The sequence below is a fragment of the Poeciliopsis prolifica genome, unplaced genomic scaffold, assembly GCF_027474105.1.
Source record: "Poeciliopsis prolifica strain line A6 unplaced genomic scaffold, Auburn_PproV2 SCAFFOLD045, whole genome shotgun sequence".
NCBI classification, from domain to species: domain Eukaryota; kingdom Metazoa; phylum Chordata; class Actinopteri; order Cyprinodontiformes; family Poeciliidae; genus Poeciliopsis; species Poeciliopsis prolifica.
Genome location: NW_026562420.1, coordinates 590,355 through 614,234, shown reverse-complemented (window position 1 = coordinate 614,234; position 23,880 = coordinate 590,355). Strand labels below are relative to the sequence as shown.

The 23,880-nt window shown below is 37.9% G+C and overlaps 1 protein-coding gene across 1 annotated transcript; it reads left to right on the top strand.

The window, feature by feature from the left end:
- Nucleotides 1–1,306: 1,306 nt before the first annotated feature.
- mfng (MFNG O-fucosylpeptide 3-beta-N-acetylglucosaminyltransferase) lies at nt 1,307–21,301 on the top strand. Its single transcript, XM_055056424.1, has 8 exons — nt 1,307–1,934; nt 7,919–7,964; nt 9,951–10,053; nt 13,597–13,750; nt 16,479–16,564; nt 17,503–17,668; nt 17,762–17,847; nt 19,267–21,301. The coding sequence occupies exons 1-8, from the start codon at nt 1,539–1,541 to the stop codon at nt 19,325–19,327; spliced, it is 1,098 nt and encodes a 365-aa protein (XP_054912399.1). The 5' UTR covers nt 1,307–1,538; the 3' UTR covers nt 19,328–21,301.
- The last annotated feature ends 2,579 nt before the right edge of the window (nt 21,302–23,880 follow it).

Genomic DNA, 23,880 nt, shown 5'->3' with positions numbered 1-23,880 from the left:
TTCAACAATAAACATAGAATATTCTTTAGGTATTTCTGCAGTATATTCATGATATACACCAAGACAAAAGTCACCAAAGTGAACAAAACAGAGTTTCAAAGTCCTGGTGCTGGTGTAAAGGGATCGCAGGTTTTTCAATACTTGGGTCTCACAAGAACACTGTAAATGAGACTTTTTATGGTTTTTCCTCAATACTGGTTTCCTCTTTCCAATGTTCCAATTAATGAATTGTCTTTATCTATTCACTAATTGTTGAAGATGAATGGCGTTGTTCTGGGGATTGCACCTCAACTTCTACAGATGACTGAGCAAATAGTGATTGTTCATGAAATGTCCAGACAATCCTGAACATTTACAGCAACAGAGTGCCTTCAGTCTGAGGTGAATTTTGATTTACTGTAATACTACCTGTTACAGGATAACAAAAAAAAAAAAAAAAAAAAAAAAATTCAGATTCAAGGAATATGCAACTGCATTTTAAAAACAAAATGTACATAATGTGATTAAAACAGACTATTTACAATATAGGAAACCTACAAACAGTTTGTAGTCACTAAAAGTGACAAGACTGTGAGCTACAAAAAACACAGGGTTTGTTGGGAACTCTGATGGTTTTGGATTCTATCAGCTGCTGGAAGGAAGGAAGCAAGCAAAGGAAGAAAGGAAAAAAGGAAGGCTCTCCCATAACACTTCTTTAGGATGCAGCAGTTGGTCACTGAAGGTTTGTTATGTTTTATTATGTCTGTCTGTCACATCAAATGAAAATTAAATACATTCGACATTGTTATTTGAATACATGTTAAAAAGTTCAAGGAGTATGCGTAAATTACTTTTGACTTGGCGCCAGGACAATTTCTCACAAGATAAAAAAAATCCAGAAATATCGTCCAGAAATCTGTGTTGAAATGGAGCCAAACATATAATAATAACTTTGTGATTAAGTAAAAACTTGCGAGTCATATTTTGCATTCTTCCAGATTTAATCAAACACGGTCGTTCCTCTAATGACATTCTGGAACCAAGACAGGAAAGACTTTTGCTGCTTTACTTTGAAAGCACAGAAAGGAAATCCTCTCTCAGGTGTTTCCATCCAACGTGACGCCGCAGTGACAGGCGGCGCTGTGAGCAGGACTCTGACTCAAAACAGAGTAATTCATGGTAGGGGCTTTTTTTCAACTCTTGCAATTAATTGTATTTATGCAATGATTTATTATTATTATTAACCCCACACCAAAAAAAAAAAAAAAAAGATCAGTATTATGAAATCGCTCTGATTGTCATGAAACCGTCAGAAAAGTTGAGGGCATAAAAGGAACTGTGACGCTGAAGAAGGAAGAAGACACACTGATGGAAGAGGAACCGCTACAAGTGTAGTCCGAAAACGTTTGGATTAAAATGAGAAAAACGGATTTATAAGTTTAATATCTTCGAGGACTTTTTCTTTTTAATTTTTCTTTTTGTGTGTGTGATAGTTTAGTATCTTTGAGGACTTTTTAAAAATTTCTTTTTTTTTTTAAATTTAACTTTTTGGGTGCACCATGCGTAAAAGATGGGCCCGTCGGAGCCTGGCTGTCCTGATTTTCACGTTTTTCATCGTTGTCTTTGTGGATTTTCGGTTACGCACCAGCAGCCTCACCAGATCGAACGCGGTCGGCGCGCGCCGTGGCTCCACCGGGCACCTTCCCTCCGCGCGCAGCTCGGTTTATGACGACAACAACAACAACAGCAGCAGCAGCAGCAGCAGCATCAACGGCGGAAGAGAGGCCACACTTGGTGAAAATAACGGAGGAGAGTCGGCGGCTGAGCGCGTCCACGCCACGCAGCCCAAACTCAGACTGGACGACATTTACGTGGCTGTAAAAACCACCGCGAGGTTCCACGAGACGCGTCTCGCGCTCCTTTTGGACACTTGGATCTCAAGGACCAAGGCGCACGTGAGTGTCCGCATCACTTCTCAGCCAAAAAGCACAACCGCCTCACAGGAGATCTGATAAACAAGGCAATAATGTCGCCTTAAATGACTGTCACCTTATTAGATTAATACACTTTGACATAGAAGATATAATAGCTTAACTTTACAATAATGTATCTTTTTCTACTGAACTGAACTTTCGTCGATCCATTAGGGCTATGTTTACTTGGACAACTGTTTTTATTTTTCGGGGAGGAGGTGTGGGGGGGCAAAGAGTACTTTTAGGAGTAACTTTGCTACCCTGTACTTTTATTTGAGTAACGTTATGATAAAGTGTCACTAGTGTCACTTGGCTGACTGTGAGTAACTATGAAGAACAAACAAGTTTTAACCAAAACAATCCACCACACACACACACACGATTTTATTGTTTTTTGTTTTGTCTTTTTTTTTTTTTTTTTTGCAAATTTTTGCTATTACTACTGCTTTATTTATATAAAGACCCTTAAAACAATGTACAGGTAAAATCAATGAACATTCTAAATATGCCAAAAAAGAATCAAAAGATGACAATGAAAACAATAAAACGCAGATTAGAGCAAAAGTTATTTTGCTTGAGTTATTTTCATTTTGCTCTTTAGAGCATCAAAAGTTCCACTTAGTTTTTTGCTTTGGAGATGTAGAAAAATAAACACTCTTTTCTTTAAAGTTTCAGTTTTTATGTTTTCAAAGTTTCCCCATGAGCCTCAGATATCTTGGCAGATTATTTCAGTTAGAAAACTTTTCATCATTATTGACCAAAGACAAACTTAAAACATTGTGCTGAAAAGCCACTTGCAATTTATTTTTGTCTTATTTCAAGTATAACGAGATATCACCTTGAAACTTGGCCAAGAATACTTTGTAAGATTTTGTGTTTTTGCAGTGCTCCAGCAATACTCTCAAATTTATAACAGTTATGTTTTTTGTTTTTTTTAAAGTATCTTTGTGTTCACTGCATACATTGACTCAGGTTAAAAGTTTGACTTTTTGGTTTCATTGAGACTTTTACACATTTAGAAGAGCTTGATGATGTTAAAAGGGCCTGAAGGCAAATTTCTCCAACAACAATATTTCAGCAATGGATTTTATTCCAGCTTAATAAATAGCAATGACATGAAATGCTGCAAAACCTGCAGCCTCGGTCAAAAGTGCCTCCATTTGCTGTGTTTATTATGCATTTCATAATTGACGTACATATGCTCATTTCTATGTACGTCAAAATAGAGTTATAGAGTTATCAAATAAATATAATGTCTGCTGGTTTGATTAAATTGACTTTTTTCCCCTTTTTGCTGAAAATGTGAACACATTCCTTGTGTCAGCTCCTGCTTTTTGTTCTTTAATGTAAGTTAGAACAGAGGCTTTGAAGAAAAGTCATAATCACGAATGAAAAAGATGTCAAGACACAGAAACTTCCTCTTTTTTTTTTAAAACAAAAAACAGGATTAAATGTTTTTAATTTTTTAAAATTTTTAATCCTTGTAATATCTCCCCCAGATTATCTCCAAAAGTTAACAGTTTCTCAAATACCGTTTACATTTTCAAACCAGGCCGCATGTAGTCACGGGAACGCACACAACACAAAGACACAGGAAGCTCTGCAGGCAGGCTGCCTCGGCTGAGGGGAAGCAGCCGCCGCGCAGCGACTCTGTTAACAATACTGAAACGGAAACTGGTCACAGAACAGGAAGTGGAGACACAGATTGCAGAACAGAATGAACCTCGTCATACAGAAAGAAGCAGGGTAAAAGATCATTACAGAGGCTCCCTGTTTACAGATACAAATGTTTATGAGTTGGGTAGTATAAATTGTTACGTTTACTTGTTTACATTTACTTCAGCAACTTTTTTTTCAATGCGCTTATGGAAGTATTTTTACTGCGCTGTACTGTTTGCTTTTACTTGAGTGATTTTATTATGAAGTATTTCCACACTTACTTGAGTAAAAATTCTGGACGCTCTACCCACTGGAAGAAAAACAAACATGTTTTAACCAAGAATTTCACAAAGACACATATCTACAGTTTTTGATAAAGTTTCACAAGTTTATTTTTTTATTGAAACAAACTGATTTGGAAAAATTAATATTTTGCCTGATTTTGTTTTGTATATAAATGATCGGCATCGTCGATCATAACACATCCAAATTTCCACTTAATTTTATATTTTTATTTTGCATTATGTAAAATTAACTTTTTTTTAGCTTTACATTAGGACATACTGTTATTTCCTCATTCAGATCCTTCAGACTAGCCAGAAGGAATTAGCAAACACCTGGCGTAACAGTTCAACGCTCCTCAGAATGTTTTGTAAACACATAGTGGAACTTTGTAGTGATTGAAGACTTCCTGAAGGCGGAGGTTCAGAAAGAGCAGGAGCTTCTTAAAGAGACAGAGGCCCAATTTCAAGATGTCAGATTTATAAGTGAAATTTCTTTTAAGTTATGTTTCATGAATGCAGCATCTTTAGAACAAGTGAAGGCAACATGTTTACTTGATTATGCTGTAAGATGGCACTATGTGTCTGGAAAACACACAATACCCATCAGGCTGATGTTGGTGTCAGTGTCTGAACGGTTTTAAAATCAACGTGTGTTTGAGTCATTGTCTCACTGGACAGTAGCGCCATCACTGAAACTTGTCACCATTTTTCTTTTTAAAACCAAGAATAATGGCGTGTGCTTGATTCTTTTTACAAGGCACTGCAGGCCAACATTTTATGAGCTGTGGGGGAATTAGTCAAGATGAAAAGTTGTCTTATTAGTCCTCTTCCTTTGCTCAACTCAACTGACCAAGAAGTGACAAGGAGGGATCAAATCAGGTTTGGAAAAGAGCTTTTGGGACGACAAATGAGGCAGAGAAGAGTCTCACTTTTATTAAAATTATATTACACTGATAATCTACAAAGTGACTGACTGACATTGCCTGGAAGAAGAAAGAGGATTAAAATGAAAGTTTCTTTAGCTTTTAATAAAACAGTTAATGGTGTGTTCAATAGAGGGTTTGCCTCTTGTACTGAAAGTAGCAAGAAATTGTAATAAACAGGCACATGGTCACAGTAGATGGTCTGGTGTCATGTGATCTTCGGCATTTAAATTTTTTTTTTTGATTTTTCTTTAATGAAAGTGAGAGACAAAATAAACATTAAAAAAAATCTGGCATAGTATTATGTGGGGGAATTAGTCAAGATGAATGTTTGTGACCCATTCAGAATTTAATTCACAATATAAAAGACAGTCCCAATTTAGTTACCCTGATAAAAATAGGCAAAAAGGTAAGATGTACAAAATGTAGACTGTTAAATCAGTGTATTATTGTAGTCAGTTTTGGGTATTATTGATGGATGATATGGCTCTATGCCAGGGCGGCATGGCCTGTGGGTTACATACCACTCCTGACATATTACCAGGAGTGGCTGGTGATGCTAAATGCTAAAGTTGATGTGTAGTTTTCGTTTTTCACCTCAGAGTTAAATTGAAAGACAATTTAAATGTTTTAGGGAGTCTGGACTCCATTTAGCCATTTCTTTGAAAAGTCTTAAATGTTCAGAATCATTAAACTTTTTCTAAGCTGAACAGTAGTTACTTGAAGCAACATCGTACATCAGGGGTCTCAAACTCCAGTCCTCCAAGGCCGCACTCCTGCACTTTTTTTGATGTGCCACAGGTACAAAACTCTGGAACGAAATGGATTAAATGCCTCCTCATTGTGTAGATAAGATCTCCAGAGTCTTAATGACCTAATTATTCTGTTCAGGTGGTGCAGCAGAGGCACGACTAAAAGTTGCAGGACGGTGGCCCTCGAGGACTGGAGTTTGAGACCCCTGTCATAGCTGTGTAAAACTTTTAAACTATTAGTAAAAATACACACACATACACACACAAGCATAAAAGAGTATTTGTAATGATTTCGTTCCTCATTAGATTGAGACCAAAGTGAAAAGGTCAATACAAACAGCTGGTTAAACCTGGAGTGAGTTATTCTACAATAAATAAGTATATTCCCTGCATGTTCTGCTGTTCAAATAAGACTAATTATAGTGGCTTTTACCATATTTATTCATTTCAATATGAATATTTTGACTAATGATGAAGCTAAATATATGTAAAGAGAGTTTGCAACCTCAACTAAATTTAATGCATGTGTACTTACATTCATATTCTATTTTGAGAGAGTTTGTTTTGTAAATATTACCTGAAGCTAGTTCAAAGGAGTTAAACTCCACATGTGAATAGGAAAAAAAAACTTTGTCGTTTTCTTACTATCACTATCACAACATTTTTATATCGTAAACACAGTTTATGAATTAGGGATATTTTAAGTTTTATATTTCTTACTGGGAATGTATTTCTTAATTAAAATAGTATATCTTTGGTCTTCTTTCCACTTTCATCAATATACTGATGTTATTTCTGTCATCTTGTTGCTTTAGCGGAAGATTACAGGTGTCAAAACCTGGGATGCATCAATATAAAAATTTGGGCCGATAACGATATCCAATATCAATATTGCTGTTGTAGACGATATTTTCAGATCTATCTGTGTGTCTGTCCGTCCATCAAAATATATAAATATATATTTCACCACTGTTTTGACACGTTTGGAGTGAAAAAAGACCAGAAACAGACGGCAACAAGATAAAAATAAATATTGGTTGGTCATATCGGCCAAGTTTTATTCATTGGATCGATACTGATATGCTAAAAAATTACACATATCAGCCAGTTAAAATATTAGCGGCAATATATCATACATTCCTGATCAAAACTTTTGGTTTAAATATTTGTAATGTTTTATCAAGTACTAATAATATTTGATTGTTACTTCATCCTAATTTTTTCATCAACATCCTTTGACACTGGGCACAACCTTCTTCAACAAATCTGGAACTGAATATTTAAGCTGCTTCTACTGGAGCCAAAACATTAATTAAGGCCCTTTGAATAAAACATTAGTCAGTGTTTGTTTCTCTCTTATCTAACAGGTGATTTGTCTCACTCTGAGGTTATTTATTGCCCCGCTGGCAGAGACAGACGAACGCACCAAACGGTTCAGCTTGATGAACTCTGCAAATGGAGTCATTTCCCCAAACCCTCGGAGCAAGCCTCATCAGTTTCTGCACACCTGAAAGTTTCCGCTCTTTCCTTTCACGGTGGATCAGTTTTGAGTTTTGTAAAAAAAAAACAAACAAACAAAAAACCAAAAGAACGACAAAAAAAACTATAATGATGAACCTTATACATGTCTAGGAAATCTGATAAATCAAGACAATTGCGTTTTGTTATTAAGTAGTTGTATAAATATCACATGACAAGCTTCTCAGTTTCCTATTGTAATATTTTTTTTTCAAAAATCAGGTAAAAATATAATTTGTACAGTGTTTTACACAAAAAGTAAACAAAACTAAACCGTGTAAACATAAAAAAATCTTGGATGTTTCTTTTGTGCAGTGTACAACACCGACTTGTCTTAAACTTAATTACTGATAAAAACACAATGGTATTTAGTATTTACAAAAATGACCCTGGTGATGAAATCCACTTGTAGGAAATGTCTTCCTTTCCGGGTTTTGCACCACCAGATGGCAGTATTGCACTGCAGTTTGATTTCTGGAGCCGTCTGTCTGCCTGGTTGGGTGCAAACTAGGGAAATAAGGAGGAATCTCAATATGTGATTTACAGTTTATTAGCTGGTAAACATGAGACTGATTCAACCAAGTGATGCTTCAGAGAGCCTCTTCGACTGTGTGTGCTTCTGCATATGTGTTGTTGTGCTGTTCATTACTCAACCCGAAGTTGGGGAACAATATTAATATTTCACCAAATTGGCTTCATGTAAACGGGTAACATATCTTGAAATGGAACAGTTTTGATAATTGTCCCCTAATTAGAATATGTGGTGGAAGAAAACAAAGAATAACTAGTGGTAATTAAAGGAATGTGTTTGTGTTTTGTTCTTTTTTTAGACATTCATTTTCACAGACAAAGAGGATGAAGAATTAAGTTCAAAGGGTAAGTCAACAGATTCTCAACTGAATATAGATCTGGACTTTGACTGGGCCACTGCATACCTTGGACTGTGAGGTCCAGGGAGTCAAGCGCTGGTCTTGACTCCATGTTAGACGTAGCAAAACTTTATTACTCTCTCACTGGTTTTCCAAATTTATCATTCACCTCCTGGACAATGTAAGTTGATGAAGTTTAGAGGTCATGTGTCAGTATGTGGCTGCAATTGATAACTTATTAGTTTATGATAGCAATTATTAACTTGGTACCAAAAAATTGTTTGCTTGAATAATGAATCCTTTTTCAATTTATTTTTGCATTTTGTGGTGCTAAAAAAATTAGTTGAACTCTAAACAATTTGCCTTGGCATTGGACTTGAAAGGTCTGGTCTTGGACCATACCTTGGTGCTGGAAGGTCTGGTTTTGTTCTGTGAAAGTTTGGTTTTGTCTCCTATGTATAAGGACGTTAATAGTCCTGCCAATAGAAGCTGAGGTTTGTATCTCTGCAGCTCTTGATACTAATTGTTTCTCTGATTATTCACTTACAAGGTGGATACTGAATATGGACTGGGTTTTATTTGGAGGAGTTATGGTAAAGGGGCTGAATGCAAATTAATGCAAATATTTTGCAGTATTCTTTCCTTCCAATTTGCGATTATGGATTATTTTGTGTTGCTCTATGACAATCCCATTGAAAGACGTACAATTTGGAATGCAAGATTGATAAATACATTCACAAGTTACTGTATATATTGAGTCTCTCTAGATCAGGGCTCAGCAGACTTTTCCATTCAAAGAGCCGCCTCTGCAAGACAAAACTTGCCTGGAGCTGCAAAAATGATTTGCTAAACACGTACTACATAAAATGTTTTAGGAAAGCTGTCAAAATTAAAGGAAGATTGATTTTTGTTTTCAGATTTTAGAACAAAACGTCTCTTCTATTACAAGAGAAAATAAACAATTTTGTAGAATGAGGCGAGCCTTTTGCATAAATATGGAAAATGAAGAATGATGTGTAGTATATCAGAAGCTAGTTACGTTAAAAGTCTCCATGGATGCTTTGCATAAGAACTTATGGAAAAACTCCTAAAATTACCATTTTTCTCTGCGCCCATGATCAAAAACATTTCCTTTCTAAATTTCTAAGAGCTGCAGTGGAGGGACCAAAGAGCCACATGCAGCCGCAGGTTGCAAACCCCAAAGTGGCTAAGAGCTCGCCATGTAAACACAGAGAGCCCTGCATCTCAGATATATACCCTAAAAGTAAAGAGATGATATGGAAGTCTGAGTTGAGTTTTATTCTTTGTTCCTTTTATATACGTTTCATCTGCCTACCTATCATATCTGCTTATTTTGTTTCAGTGTTTTTCCCACATTAATCATTCCCACACTAACAGAATGAGCAGACATTTACGTCCTTCAGCATGACAGGCACAGAGAGGCGCGCCAGTCCGAATTTGAAGGACATCCACCTGCATGTACACAGCGTGCCCCTCACAACCTACAACCTTGCGGTCCACTCTTGCACATTTGCTGCTCGCGATGACGCCGACAGAGATTTACCGCTTGACATCCACTGTAATGCTCGAAACAGGCTCCTCGTCTGCAGCCAGCTTCTCATTTCTAGTCTATTTCGCCAGCTGATATGACAGCTAATGGATGGTCAATTTAAAAACAAAGTGCCAGGCCAGACCTCATCACCCTAAATCAGCGGCTGACTGCGAGTAAATGGAAGCAGATCACTGCCGCTGGGGCCTCAAAATCATGTGGAGAGGTTTTATGAAAAAGCTGAAGACTGAATGTGGGGTCGCATTTTGTCCGAGGCGCTTGTGCCAAACACACGTTTCTTTGTTTCTTCATCTAATTTCTTATTCTCTGTTCAGGTAATCGCATTATTTTTATTTCCACTTTTCTCCTTTTGAACTCTCCTTTTTTACAGCTTTCCTCTCGTTGCTTTTTTAAAAATAATGATTTCTTCCTCTCGCTGTCCAGGTTATAACATGGTGGTAACGGGGTGCCAATCAGATCACAGCCAGCAGGCTCTGTCCTGCAAGATGTCCGTCGAGTACGACGGCTTCATGGCCTCAAACAAGAGGTAAGACGCCCTGCAGACCACAGACTGCTCACAGCTCAGTTAAAGGTGAGAGTGCTGAAGCCCCAGAACTATAGGAATGACTGAATAAATTGTTAGGCCCATAAATGTCATTATCTTCTGTTCTTGAACTTTTTATGTTGAGTAATGATGTTTTTGTTATCTTAATTGTTATGCAGATTCTATTTATGTTACTTCCTGATTCAACAGTCTTGTGTGTGTGTGTGGCTGGTGATTAATTGTGAAATTTGGGGCTACTATGTTTTCACTTAGAACCTTGTTGCTTTGGATAGTATTTCTTTTCCTTGACAAAAACAAAAGACCTCTCTATAGAAGCAAATATTTTTTTTCATGTATTTGGTCCTCCATAGCCCTGCTGATTTTTGTTCTTATACTCATAATGTAGCTCTTACATAATAATGTCTTAACTCATACCATACACTTTTTTATTCGCTTCAAGAGCCTTATTTTTCATTATGTTCACTCAAAACAGCTCAACATTAGAATAATAAAATCCTGCTGCCGGATGAGAATTTGAATATCTTCGGCGACACGCCAGTATTTTGCTCGTTGCCAGCCTAAATTTGCATTGGATAGCGCATACAGATAAACACTCCTGAACAGTATACGGGCAATGTGAGATATATTTTTTATTTGTGGAAAATATAGTAAATTCAACAGCTTGTGGTTGCTTATGTGACCAAGGCCCTGACGAACTCTCGTTATAACGATGGTAGAAAAAAATGAAGGATTTGTTTGTTGGGGGTTTTTTTTCTCCGCCTGCCCGGTTCTAACCCAAACGCAATAAACATCCACCGGTTTCATTGAAGTCCAGTGGAAGTGGAGACTAAAGCTGTTTGGTTTGGAATACGGCCCTTGTTGGCCGCTAGCACAGCAGCGGGGGGAGGAAAAAAAGACACGATTTTCATTTGGAACCAACAGATTTGTTACTTGGACTCTGATGTTGTGGATGACGTGATTTTGGTCTGGAAAAAAAAGGGGGGCTCTGCCATTATGTCCACTAATTGGGATGGGAGAAGTACATCAAGCTGCTTCATTGCTGGGTTTAATATAGCGGAAAAATTATGCTTGGATGAGAAAGGGAAACCCGGAACAAAAATAGCTTTGTAGCGAGAGCTGCTCTGCAAATAAAAAATAAAAATCCTATGTCCTTCCAGAGCTTTTGTGACGGTCCAAACTCATTTACCAACACTTGGAGGGAGGAACGTGTTATGAGCTCCACTTGTACATCTATGCATCATTAAATAAAAATGGGTTCTTCTACTTTTTGTAGTCGGGCCTCCCCTCATTCTGTTAAAGGAATGACATGGAGAAGAAATGCTGCTAAAGTTCAACAATTTATCACCATTTTTAGCAAGATGGAATAAAACTAAAGTCAAAACGTCTTTCCTGTGTTATCATTAGAGGAGATGGAGGTTGACTCTTTCTGAAATGGAGTTAGGATTTTCATAAAATCTACTTTTATGTGTAAATATAGTGGCGCTTAGATATTTACATACACTCATTTTCAATATTACATTTGTTTTAGGTTTGTAATTATGTGTTTGAACTAGCGGAGGAGACTCGATTAAAATCTTTAATGGCGTTAATTGCAAGGTCTGTAATTAATTATTTGCAGTTGTTCACATTTTAATTGAAAACCATGCATCAACCAAATAAGCAACACTTTCAATTCAGAAACTCTTTTAGATACTAAACTATTGAAAAAGTAGATGTATGAGCTCAACAACAAAGGTATTTATTGTTTTTAATCTGTTATTTAGGTTCTTCAACCATCAAACTGGTGGTGCAAAGTGTTTTTATATTCATTTTTTATGGAACGCCTTTGAAAAAAAATACTTCTTTTGAAATGTGGATGCTGACATTGGAGACATTTGTGTTCGCTGCTACATGTTTAGCATTGTGATGGTATCTCCGGTGATAAGCTAACTTCTCTAAGCACAACTTGCACACAACCGCAGTCTTTTCCGGCGTCCCATCAGATTATACTTTGAAGCAAAAATTAAACGCTTCTCTTGGCTCACAGAGGGTTAATTTTGTTGTCCGCTGCTTGTGCGTCAACTTTACGGTTATACCAGAGACAAATGAATACAAAGGTTCCAGATCAGGACTTTTTAATGAGAAAAAAAGAGTTAATTTTAAATTTTGTAACACATTTAATATGCAGCCAGAATTTTTGAAGAATGTTCTTGATGGTTTAAAAAAATCCACACATGGCCTGTGTGTGAATGTTACTAAAATGAGGACATTTAACCAAATATTATTATATTCAAGGACACATTCTCGACCTTGGTTGGATTAGGCTTTGGAAACTTGTGTACCCAATTACTGTTCTTTAAAATCAGTCAACTTCTTTGCAGCATTATGATTAATCCCATTAAGACCCCCAAAATTACATGACATTCAACTCCATGATGAACATGTACGTGTCTAATTGGCACAGTGATATCAAAATTTAACTTCAACGGAACTAGTGTTGATGTCTGAATTAAACAGGAAAGTTTTATCTCTTCAAACTACAACAAGCTGATGAAAATATGTATAATAATAACAGTCCCAAAATAGATTAAAGCAGAGATTTTGAGATTTAGCTAACGCTTTATTTGACGAGTTGTGAATAAGACACCTTCATAAACATGACATAACACAACAACTTTAGCTTTAATGACATAAAGCTACATCATTTTTAAAGTTTAATCAGTAATACTTTTATGAAAAATTTATGTGAGAACATGATTTCTTGGTTGATGACAAGTTCTCATAACAAAAACATTTTGAATAATGTCAATTTTGTATGAAAAGTGTCATGATTTACCGAATGACACTTTATGACAACAGTCATAAATGTTCATGAAGGCTTGCTTGTGTTCATGACAGGTGTTATGTCATGTTTATGACGGTGTCATGACAGTCTTATTCACAACCTGTCAAATAAAGTGTTACCAACATTTATAGCCACGCCTCTTGATTAAATGGAGTTAGATAAAATTATGTACATATATATTTTGTGCAAAATAACCTTTAATGTGGTTGGGTATGAGTTTTCTGTTTGCTTATACAGTGCTATAGTCTGCTGAGGACCACATGGTTCACTAATAAAAAAGCAATCACAGAGGAATAATTGGGACACTAACTGGAGATGGATAATAATGCTTATGTTCTGTTTTTCCTCAAGATGAATAGGAGACAAACTGCTCCAATGACATTCTCAAGACAGAAACTTTTCTAATGCTCAAGGATCTCTGAGATACAAATCAACTGTTCCATAGTGTTCACAGAATGTCAGTTTCAGCTTGAAACAATAAATGCAAAGCAATAACAAAAAATGTACAATAAAGTTTCACTGTTGACTTCAGTCATTACTTGGTTTAGTTGTTGCACATTGTCTTCTTGGTAGTGCTGCAAGAATGAGCCAACATAGTGAAAAAGCACTTTTGAGAGCTTCAGTGTGTCTCGCTGCAAATATTCAAATAGGTGTAAGTTTGTTTTTGTTTTTTTCTCCCCCCTCGTTCTGCTTTTCTTCAGGTGGTTTTGCCACGTAGACGACGATAACTATGTGAACCCCGAAGGTCTCCTCTCTCTGCTCTCAACGTTCCCACAGGAGGGCGACATCTATGTGGGCAAGCCGAGTCTGGACAAACCCATCACTGCTCACCAACTGCTAGACGGAAATAAAACGGTATGCCGACTATTTACTGTGGTCTTCACTTTTTTTTTTTTACGTATTGAATTTCAGCCTTAAAACTTTAATATCTTTGCCACGTTATATTAATACATCAAGAAGAAAGGAAGGTGACCGACAAAATGTCTCCCAAAGTAACTCTGAGGCAGAAAAAGACGACTTTTGTGGTTTTAGTGTGAAGACCTCCATCACTGACTTTTCTTTTCGAGCAGCCATGTTACAGGCACCGTTTGGAAAAAGAATTTATATTGAGTTGTTGTGCATATTACCAGTAAGCATTTCATTAAAAGTAAAATAAAAATATTTCAACAGTTAAATGTGTGGCGCTTTTCTTTCTGTCGGCGCACTAGCCTGAAAAGTTCTGCCAATGTTTTTATTAACTTTAGTCAGCGTACGCAATTTCTTTAAAATATTAAACATTTATGGCAGTCATTGAAAGTCCATGAGTTAAGCCACTGGGCACCAGAGAAGAGGAATGCAAATAATTTGTGTTTGTGGCATCGGCTCACCTGGTGAGCCTTTTTGAGTGATTAGTGTCTGATTTCAATGCACACAAAAGCAGCGCTGCACACAAAAGACGGTCTCTTTAAATACACAACAGGTGCTGGGTGTCAGGATCGTAATGAGCACAGATCTATTCTGAGTGTGTGTGTGCGCGAGTGAGAGCGTGTGTGTTTGTGTGCGCAAATTCATCCACAAGCCAACAGAATTAATGCCTATGTTGCATTTAAGTGCATCATGATTTCAGTAAGCTCTCTGCACTTTTCAATCTCTTGTTCATATCTTGAAATTGCTCTCTTCATCTCTTTGGTGCCACATTCTCTACTCTGATTGCATCCATTTGTATTGAAAACAGATCTTTATTAGTCCTTGCTTCCTGTTACTCTCCTGCTCCCTCTCTTTCCTTCCTTCTTTAGCTCGCTCATTCTCTGGAGGAGAAAATAAAGACAAATGTCAGGCTCCTCTCCCTTTACCCCTCCCTTCTCTCTCTCTGTCTTTTTTTTTTGGTATCTAGCTGTACGTCTCTTTTCGATTTCCTGGCACTATTAAGAAGCAGCGGGGGGATGAAAGAAGGAATGGAGGGGTGGGGGGAAAAGAATGAAAGCAGAGAAAAATAAAGAAACAACCAAATTAAAATAGGGGCTAGGATGAAATAGTGAAGGAATGGTGTAAGCAGTTTAAAATTCAATAAAAGTAATTCACAGAAAGTATTGCATTTCTGAATGTATACGGTGCCAGCAGTAGCACTAATACTCCTTAAAGTTTACATTTTGGCTAGTAACAATCTGAAACTTTAATGAACTTTATTAGGATTTGCAGTAAAAGACAAACTCAGAGTCCTTCATAACTGAAGGAAAAAGATACGCAAGCTTCAAATGTTTGTACAGTATATGTAAAAGTCTGGAGTTTTACATATACAAACATTTACATTTGTATTCAGTCTCTGTGAGTCAGTGGTCTCAGAACCATTTTTCCCTGCAGTTACAGCTGCAGGTTTTTTGTAAATTTTTTTTTTTTTTTGCACTACGTCTCTACCACATTTGCACATGGAGAGACCGAAGGTTTTACAACAGAACAAGCTCGGGAAGACTGGTTGGAGATCCCTTATGCGAAGCTATTTCCAAGTGGATTCAGAATGGACTTGGACTAGGCCATTTGAACATGAATATGTTCAGCTAATTCCATTTCGTTTTAGGTCTGGCTGTATGTTTAGCCTTGGTGGACGGCCAAGCTTTGTTGTACTTTTTAAGTGTTCAAATGATGAGTTGAGCTTTACTCCTGAAAGCTGCAGTATATTTGTCAAAACTGTAACCATTTTGTAACAGTATAATGAGAGAAAGATAATCTGTGGAAAAAAAACCAAACCTGGTTCCATCCATCGATTCGGTCCCATCACCCTACAGCCAATGGATGGGTCAATTTAAATGTAATGACCTTGAAGTGAATGCAATTACATTGTTTGCTAATATTCTGCAAAATCCAAAAAGCTTTAGTCCAAATGGTTACTTGGATTTTGTTGTTTGAAAGTTTAAAGCTATGATTAAAAAATAAAGACAAAAATAATATGCCGAGGTTAAAGAAGAGAAATGTCCATCTGCAGGCCTAATATTGCTATATGTTGAGCTTTACATATGCCAATAATAAACTGTTTTTTACAGGATTGAATAAAATGACACAACCTGCCTTAGAAAACGGGATAGAAAGAGCTAATAGTAATCTGGATTTGGGGAGGAAAAATGTGCAAATAATAGAAAAGGTAAAAGCTGTCATGCATGACAGAGACAGACGTACATTTTCTGATGTACCACTGCTCTAATGTGTGAGAGAGAGAGCACAAATTTACTTAACAGTTTTAACATAGTCCTAATTGATGAAGTTGAGCCAGGGCTCCTTTTCCAATCTGTATAATTTCTTATGAATATGACGAGTGGTTAAGGGGTTATTTGAAGACAAACCTTTGTATTTTTTTCCATTTTCAGATGTGACATGAAAGAGACAACAGAATCTGGCCGTATTCACAATATAATCATCTGTCAGCATGTATTGAATGTATGTGTCACATATTAGATGACTGTGCTGGTTTGAGCCTCCTTTTTAATGTTTAAAAATGAAATACCCAGACATTTATTTTTAAGCACTTTTTACAGTAAAATAATAAAAAAAGAGATATTTGTACATTTTCTCTGTATTTGAATTGATCGTGCGTTCATGTGCTGTCTGTCAGGTGAACGTACGGTTCTGGTTCGCTACGGGAGGCGCCGGGTTCTGTCTGAGTCGAAGGCTGGCAGAAAAGATGTCTCCTTGGGCCAGGTACAGATAAATATATAAAAAAAACGTGTGTGTGTGTGTGTGTTTATGAATGTACTTCATAGACTACTGTCATCCATGAGTGTGAACACAGGCAGCTAAGCTATTGCTGCTGCCAGGGCTGAAAGGTATTGAAGGCAGGTTGAAACATGACATGTCATCTATCAAACTTGGTAACTGTTTGTCAATATGGCTTATACAAGTGGTTGAAAAAACACACAAAATTACTGTAGCCACAGCTATCACATTCAATGCTAACATAATTAAACAGGACTATTTTATGCAGTTTCACAACTATTTTTTTCTGTCATTTGCTTCGGTCTATGCAGAAAACATTGAGGATCAATCACAGTCAACATGGGATCTGGTCCAATTCTGACTCAAGCAATGGGGACAATTAATTAATAGAAAATCAACTGTTTAGAAAAAAGACCCGAAGACTTCCATTTTTCATCTTTATTCATATTAAAAGAAAATATGAATGAAAAGCAAATAATGTCTCATCATGTACGCTCCTGCAAACGCGAAAGGAAAGCAACTGCTTTCAGCTGTGTTAACCTGCAGCTTGATTTTTATTTTAAGAAAATTAACAAATAATTAATTTTAATACTCATGCTGTATTAAACAGCATAAGGCATAAAAAAGGGGTCCATTGTAAATCTATGCTGTCTGCAAGACTGTATTTATTCTGCATTCAAAGAGGTGAGACTAATGGCTGCCCAGGGCTACGTGTTGGAGGAATCAGTCCAAAAATACTAAGTACTGTGGGAAAGAAAAAAAAAAAGGTCAGCACTAAAATACAAGTAATGAATAGTTAATGGACCACAAAATGCAAATTCACCTGAAATGCCCCTCTACAGTAAAAGTTGGACTTTTCGGGGAGAAAGTTTTCACCTGAAAGAGCAAAATTCAAAGTCCTCTAAAAACGCAATCTCTTCCAGCGGCCCGCACTTCGAGCGGACATCGGCCAGAATCCGACTCCCGGACGACTGCACCGTGGGCTTCATCGTCGAGAAGATGCTGGGCGTCGCTATGGTCCACTGTCCTTTGTTCCACTCGCATTTGGAAAACCTGCTTCTAATAAATCAAAGAAGCCTCCCGCAGCAGGTACGGCGACACGCAATCCCCGCCGAACGTGCAGAAACAGACTCGGTTGCTCCTTCTCTTATTGCTGTGCGTTTTTGCACTTGTTCTGTGCAGGTAACCTTGAGTTATGGGATGTTTGAGAATAAGATGAACAGCATCGAGGTGAGGGGAAGCTTTTCTAAGGAGGAGGACCCCTCCAGGTTAGTCTCTCCTTCCATTCATTTGTAAATGGGAATGTGTTCCACAGTCTAAATGAACATATTCAGTGTCTTTGAATTCCACTGCTGCCAGCAGCTGTGTGGTCTTGGTGGGCACACAGTAGACTAGCAACGTGTGAGAGAGACTCAGGCCATTTCTGTGAACGGTGGAACTTCCTACGGCTCGTGTTTGCGAATGTTGAAACCGCTCAAGTCGTTACAAAAACACAAACAAACAGAAAAACATCACCTAGAGCTGTGCTTGTACTTTCCTGATATCTGGCATGTTATTTGAAGTAAATCAAATTTTAAAAAACAAAATTTGGGGATACTGGGAAAATGCTAGCCTTAAGGTGAAGAAAAATCCTTTGCTGCTTTTAGAGGGCAGGATAAAGTCACAGGGAATGAAACAAGCATTTTTGCAGAAGATATTTGATGATCATGAAGAGAACTAGAGTTAAGGTTCCCACTGCGGAAGAACCACATTACTGGAATTAATGGATCTCAGCTCAGCTTATGTTTTCATTGCCCAAACTCAAATTATGAAAATACATTTGATTAATGGAAGCACAACAATTCTTGTGTTTTTCTGTAAGACGTTTTTGCACTAAGATGAGGTTTTTTTTGGCCGTTTCAACAATAGATTTATTTAGCGAGACTGTGACAGAAACACTTTTCCGGCACCACACGAGTCACGTGATCGACAGCCCGATGTGACTGCTGAAAAAAACGCAGCAGAAGACGACCGTAAGCAGGAGGCGGATGATGGATTGTTTTTTGTTTTTTGTTTTTCTTTTGGACGATGTGCAGCTGGCTCCCCCAGAGCTCTCACAGCATCACACACAGTTGTGTCAATAAGTAATTTTTCATCAGCGTTGACAAAAATCACATGTGGGGTTCCCCATGGTTCTATCCTGGGGCATCCCTATTTATCACCCTACATGCTCCTTGTTGCTCAGGTCATAATAGCAAACAAGATAATTACTATAACTATGCAGATGACACACAACTCTACATTACATATGGGTGTCAGCATAGAACAAATGGGTGTCATAAATTTCTTCAGTTGAATAAAACTAAAAATAAGCTAATTTTTTTTTTAACAAAGGATGTGTAATGAAGAGTCAGCACCCAGGTACAGCTAATACTGCTGAAACTATATTGATCAGACCTGATATCTGGGTTTTAACATGCAGGGACACATAAGGACAATTACAAAGCTGGCCTTCCATCACCTGAATAACATTTTTAGCACCAACGTCCCAGCAAGATGTTGAGAAAGTCATCCATGAATTAATCTGTAGTTACACTGATTACTGCAACACCATCCTCACAGGTCTGAATCACAAGTCAAGCCGTTCTGCGGACTAATATTTCAAGACCTGCCGGCTTTAACGTGACTCTTTACTCTGTTTTCTGCAGGTTTAAAACTGTCCACTGCATCCTGTATCCTTCCACCAGCTGGTGTCCTCCGGTCACTTGAGAAAAAGCTCTTTTCCTGCTGGGTAAAAAGAAAGGAAATCGCTCCCTGGATATATTTTTCCAGTTCCAGAGGAAAAAAAAGTGATTTATTTTCATGGAACACAGAAGGAACTGGGGTCGAACCAAATATTCAACATGATGAAACTGTGCTCTCCCACAACTCATGAATGCGTTGGATATTTGGCGTAAAGCACTGTGAAGACATCTCTATTCTTTCGCAGCTGTTTTTAATTTTAATGAAAAATAATGTTTTGTCTCTTTTTAATTTAACTTAAGCTCTTGATAAAGTGAACAAACGTGATTTTTTTTTTCAAGATTGTCATGACTTTTTTTTTTCTTTTTAAAATGTGAATTATGATTCTAATAGTCGACAGTATTGACAATGCGGGTAGCAATAAAGTAACGCGAGCTGTTACGGGCTGAGCGCACGCGGCGTCGCGGTGTGTTTACTGTTCTGAAGGAGATATCGTCCTTGCACCTCCAGCATGAAGTCTGAACACAATGAACCGCCTTAACTCACATCTCCCTCGGCCAAACCTCTCATCCTCTCCTTCATTTTCTCACTTCCTCCCTCCACCCCTCCATCTGTCTCGCTGCCCTCTTCCACCTCCTCCTCCTCCTCCTTTCCTTTCTGTTTGCTCCGCGTCAGCCGCATTCCTGAACACCTCGAGGCAGAAAGCGCCCGAGAGTAAAACGCTCCTTGCGCTCTTCCCTGATTGTCATGTTTGTTTTTGAAATTCATCCCCATGCCCCCCATCCAGCCTTCACACTGACAACAAAACACTCAAAAGTGTGATGATGAGAGCAACCGACATTCCCGGTCTCCTGTTGAGAAAAGAAAGCGGCCCGCGTTCGCAGGGAAATCTCATCAAGCCGGACAGGCCGGGTTCAGAATACCAACGGCGCCATGATATGCTCGCAATCAGGCGTCGGGGAAGGAATGAACGGCGGGGGCCATGCGAAGAGCACCTGAGGAGAGTGATGACACCGCGCCGCGTCTGCTGCTCGCCGGCCCGTAGTTTGCTTGTTTGGTGCGAAAGGAGACGTGATGAATACAAATAGCGTTGTCGGAAGCGTTGGGGTCTGACCTTGCCTGCAGAAGACGGAAGTGGGTTTGGAGAGAGCATCAATGAGCGCGTGACTTTAAGAGATAATGATGGGAACACGCAGACCCACTTGAGAGGAGTGAATAGGAAGTTGGGTTGATGGGAAAAGTGATGTTCATTTGTTTAATTCATTGTGTTCCTCATGTTATCAGTGGGAAATAAGATGTTGAAGTATGGAAGCGTTTAACTGCCAGAATTCAGAAAACTTTCACGTTAAAAAGTTATCTCGAGAAGTTCTCATTAAAATCGAAAAATCTTTTCCTGTAGATGAGACAGATTGTAACACAGCACTAAGAAAACAACATTGATTTTTTTTTAGATGTTATCTTTAAGAAACGGGGTAAAATGAAGAAGACACGTAAGTCGTCGCCTGTCAGAGGAGAGTATCGTTACATCTCATTAAAATTAGAACGTTTTCTTGTTTCAATGAGTTTTGTATCTTGTTATAATATGAGAAAGTTTGTCTGTGTCTATAGCGATGAACTTTTCACGTTTCATGAAGTTTTGCATCTATAATGAGAATTTTTTTCGTATTTTATCAAGTTTAGTGTCTCTTTAGAACAAGAGTTTTCTTGTTTTAATGAAAAACTTTCTTGCTATAGTGAGATAGCGCTCTTGGATACATTTCCCAGCTCTATTAACTGAAGAGTTAATAGTGAAGAAAATAAAAAAAAGTCACATGGATGATTGACATAATGGAAAGGGAAATGTCACATAAGCTCTCAGGATAATCTGGATGTGTTGTACGTCTGTTTTTGGGTGACGTACACTGAGACATATGTTTGAAAGCAAAGTTATTTGAGAAACAAATCTTTGTGTTTGTGTGCTGGAAATATCCAGAATATTATATAAAGTTCCATTGTCCCATCCCTTTTTGTGTGTTTGCTTGACTAAACTAACATTTTATTGTTAAGGCTATGGAGGGCAAACACTGATGCGTATATAATTCATGCCTAAGTCGAAGCGTGTTGCCTCCAGAATCACAAAGTTCACTGAAACCTCTGGCCTGCCTTGACTCTATGCATTTAAGCTAGGTATAATTTACCCTGATGTGACGCCCAGGACCTTCTTTCATTTACTAGGACTTTCAGGTATTTAAAATTATGTCTAATTATAAAACAATTATCCTTTTGCATACACTGAAGTTTTTCTTTTTGTGGTCTGCTAATCCGTGAGGTCTCAAAGAAGCCTTCCCATGTGTTGCGTCAGCACATCTTTCCTTTTTGCCCTTCGTTCGGCGGTGCCCAAAGGGGTCAGAGGTCTGTGTCCTCCTGCCCACTGCTTGCCTTTGACCCAGACTATAGGAGATTTATGGCCCCTGCTGTCCATAACCAGGACTAACTGTGGGAGCAGGGGACCGGGTCAATTGGAAGCAGAGTGTTACAGCTGTCAGAGGAGCGGTTCCTCTCATCTCCTCTGTCCGTCACATTAAATCGATGGGGGCTTTTCAAAGGGCAAGAGAGGAAGAAATGATGCCCAGGAAGCATAAAATGATGGAGGAGCCAACGGGGACACTGACAGCTAGGCAGATTTCTGATTGTTTTTTTCTCCCTAATAAAGAGGCAATGCACATAAAATCCTCAAAGATTTGGCAAACCTTGAACAGCACGTAGGCATAACAGGCGATTCTCTATAGCTGCTTTTGTCCAGTTTATCCAGCAGGAGGTTCTCAGTCCACATCAGTGAAGCCATTTCAGTTTTTTTTTAAAGGTATGCTGCAGTTTTGTTTCATTTTTATTATGAAATATTTTCCCTTCTAAGGGCCTGAAAGTATTGAAAGGATTGTATATGTTCTACAAGAATGAAGAGAATTCCTCTCTGAAGAAGTCATGTCAGTCTTTCCTTACAAGCTTGGCTGGGGAGTTCTTGCAACTTGTGTTATTCCCAGTTTCCGACTGGTGCAGACTGTTCAGACTTTGTCCTCATCTTGCCACTTCCAACCAAAGAACACATTGAAAAGCGAAACATGCCTTTTGACCGCTGCCTCAGTGTACACAGCTACTGCATGACTGACTCTTGAAACTACTAAATCAGAACATGCAACGCCCACGATGACCTTATTCTGTTGTATTCACAACGATCACCAGGTTCTGGTTTGGGTTTTTTGTTTGTGTCTTTACATTATTAATGTTTTTAGCCCCACCACGTCTGCTCTTAGGTCACACATTCATTTTTCTTTTGATGTTCCAAACACTAAACCACAAAATTATGATATTACTTTTGTAGTTAAGGGTTTTATTGACAAAAAAAAAAAAAAAAAAAATCCCCAAAGCTTTAAAAATGTTACCAGGTCATTTTTACGAATGACTTTTATTTCTCGGCATTTGTTTATTTACTATATATATTTTGATTCTACTACTGCATTTTACTGTTTTCTTAAATTATTACACTACTTTGTTATTCTTGACTCATTCTTACTTCCTCTTTGTTTTGTGGTTTTACTGTATTACAAATATTATTGTATTGCTCTTGAGTAATTGTAAGCATTGCTGCGCAGCTATTTTCTGAAAGTTACATATGTCAAATTAACCATAACATTCGTACCGTGATGTAACCAGCGCTGCCTTTGACACCAACATGTCCTACATGTGTCATCATTCTGTAAAAGTGATCGACTTACCCGATAGCTGCAGTTTTCTCACTCATGACATCATCTCGTCCAGTTTCCAGAGCCTGAAGTTTCTCTCTCTCTTCATGGTCCTGCGGGTCAAACATAAAACTTTGGTTTTCTTAATTCCATTTTTCCATATGCCTCACCTTTTTTGACACTCGCCATCTTACTGTCTCTCTCTACAGATCTGTTGTGTTCAAACGAGATACAAGATACAGCTCTTCTTCTGTGAGGCTCTGTGAGACAAACAACTAGTCCTCATTCACCATGACAGACGTCTGCATGTTATTGTGCTGTTGTGAAACAATAGAACTGACTACTTAATAAATGCCAAAGACGTAATAAATTTAATCTAATTTGGATCAGATTTACCATATTGGGGCACCACTTGATGATCAGAAAATAATAGTTTTCAGTCTAAGTCAGTGAATATCTACCTGATAACAGCTAACATCAGCCCAAAACCTTAACTTCTTCCTCCCAAATGATACAACTTGTTCTTTTTAATTGCAGTTTATCGGATTTTGATGAACACGCTTGAAGCAGAACTGAAAACTGAAGTACAAACCTTAAAAATATAAACGCTGTCAGCTAAGTAAGTTAGCATGGTTAGCGCAGTCCACCGCACTCACTGCTCCTCTCTTCGGTTTTGACGTAGGAACAAATCAAAAGGCTGTTTTCTCACTGTTACCTAAACAACTTGTTTTACTCAGTGTGCCTACTCTTGGAACAGATGGTCTCATTATGAACTCAACAAACAAGAAAAAGAAACAAGCTGCTTGTCTTTTTCCTGTTTTGAAATGCGTAAGCCATACTTCCAATGTTCTATCATTTAAC

Bases quoted from the DNA above. Each gene is read 5' to 3' on its own strand.
- mfng (XM_055056424.1), top strand. From the start codon at position 1,539: ATGCGTAAAAGATGGGCCCGTCGGAGCCTGGCTGTCCTGATTTTCACG. The intron at 13,751-16,478 runs GTATGCCGACTA...GCTGTCTGTCAG, and splicing joins TGCTAGACGGAAATAAAACG to GTGAACGTACGGTTCTGGTT. The intron at 17,669-17,761 runs GTACGGCGACAC...TGTTCTGTGCAG, and splicing joins AAAGAAGCCTCCCGCAGCAG to GTAACCTTGAGTTATGGGAT.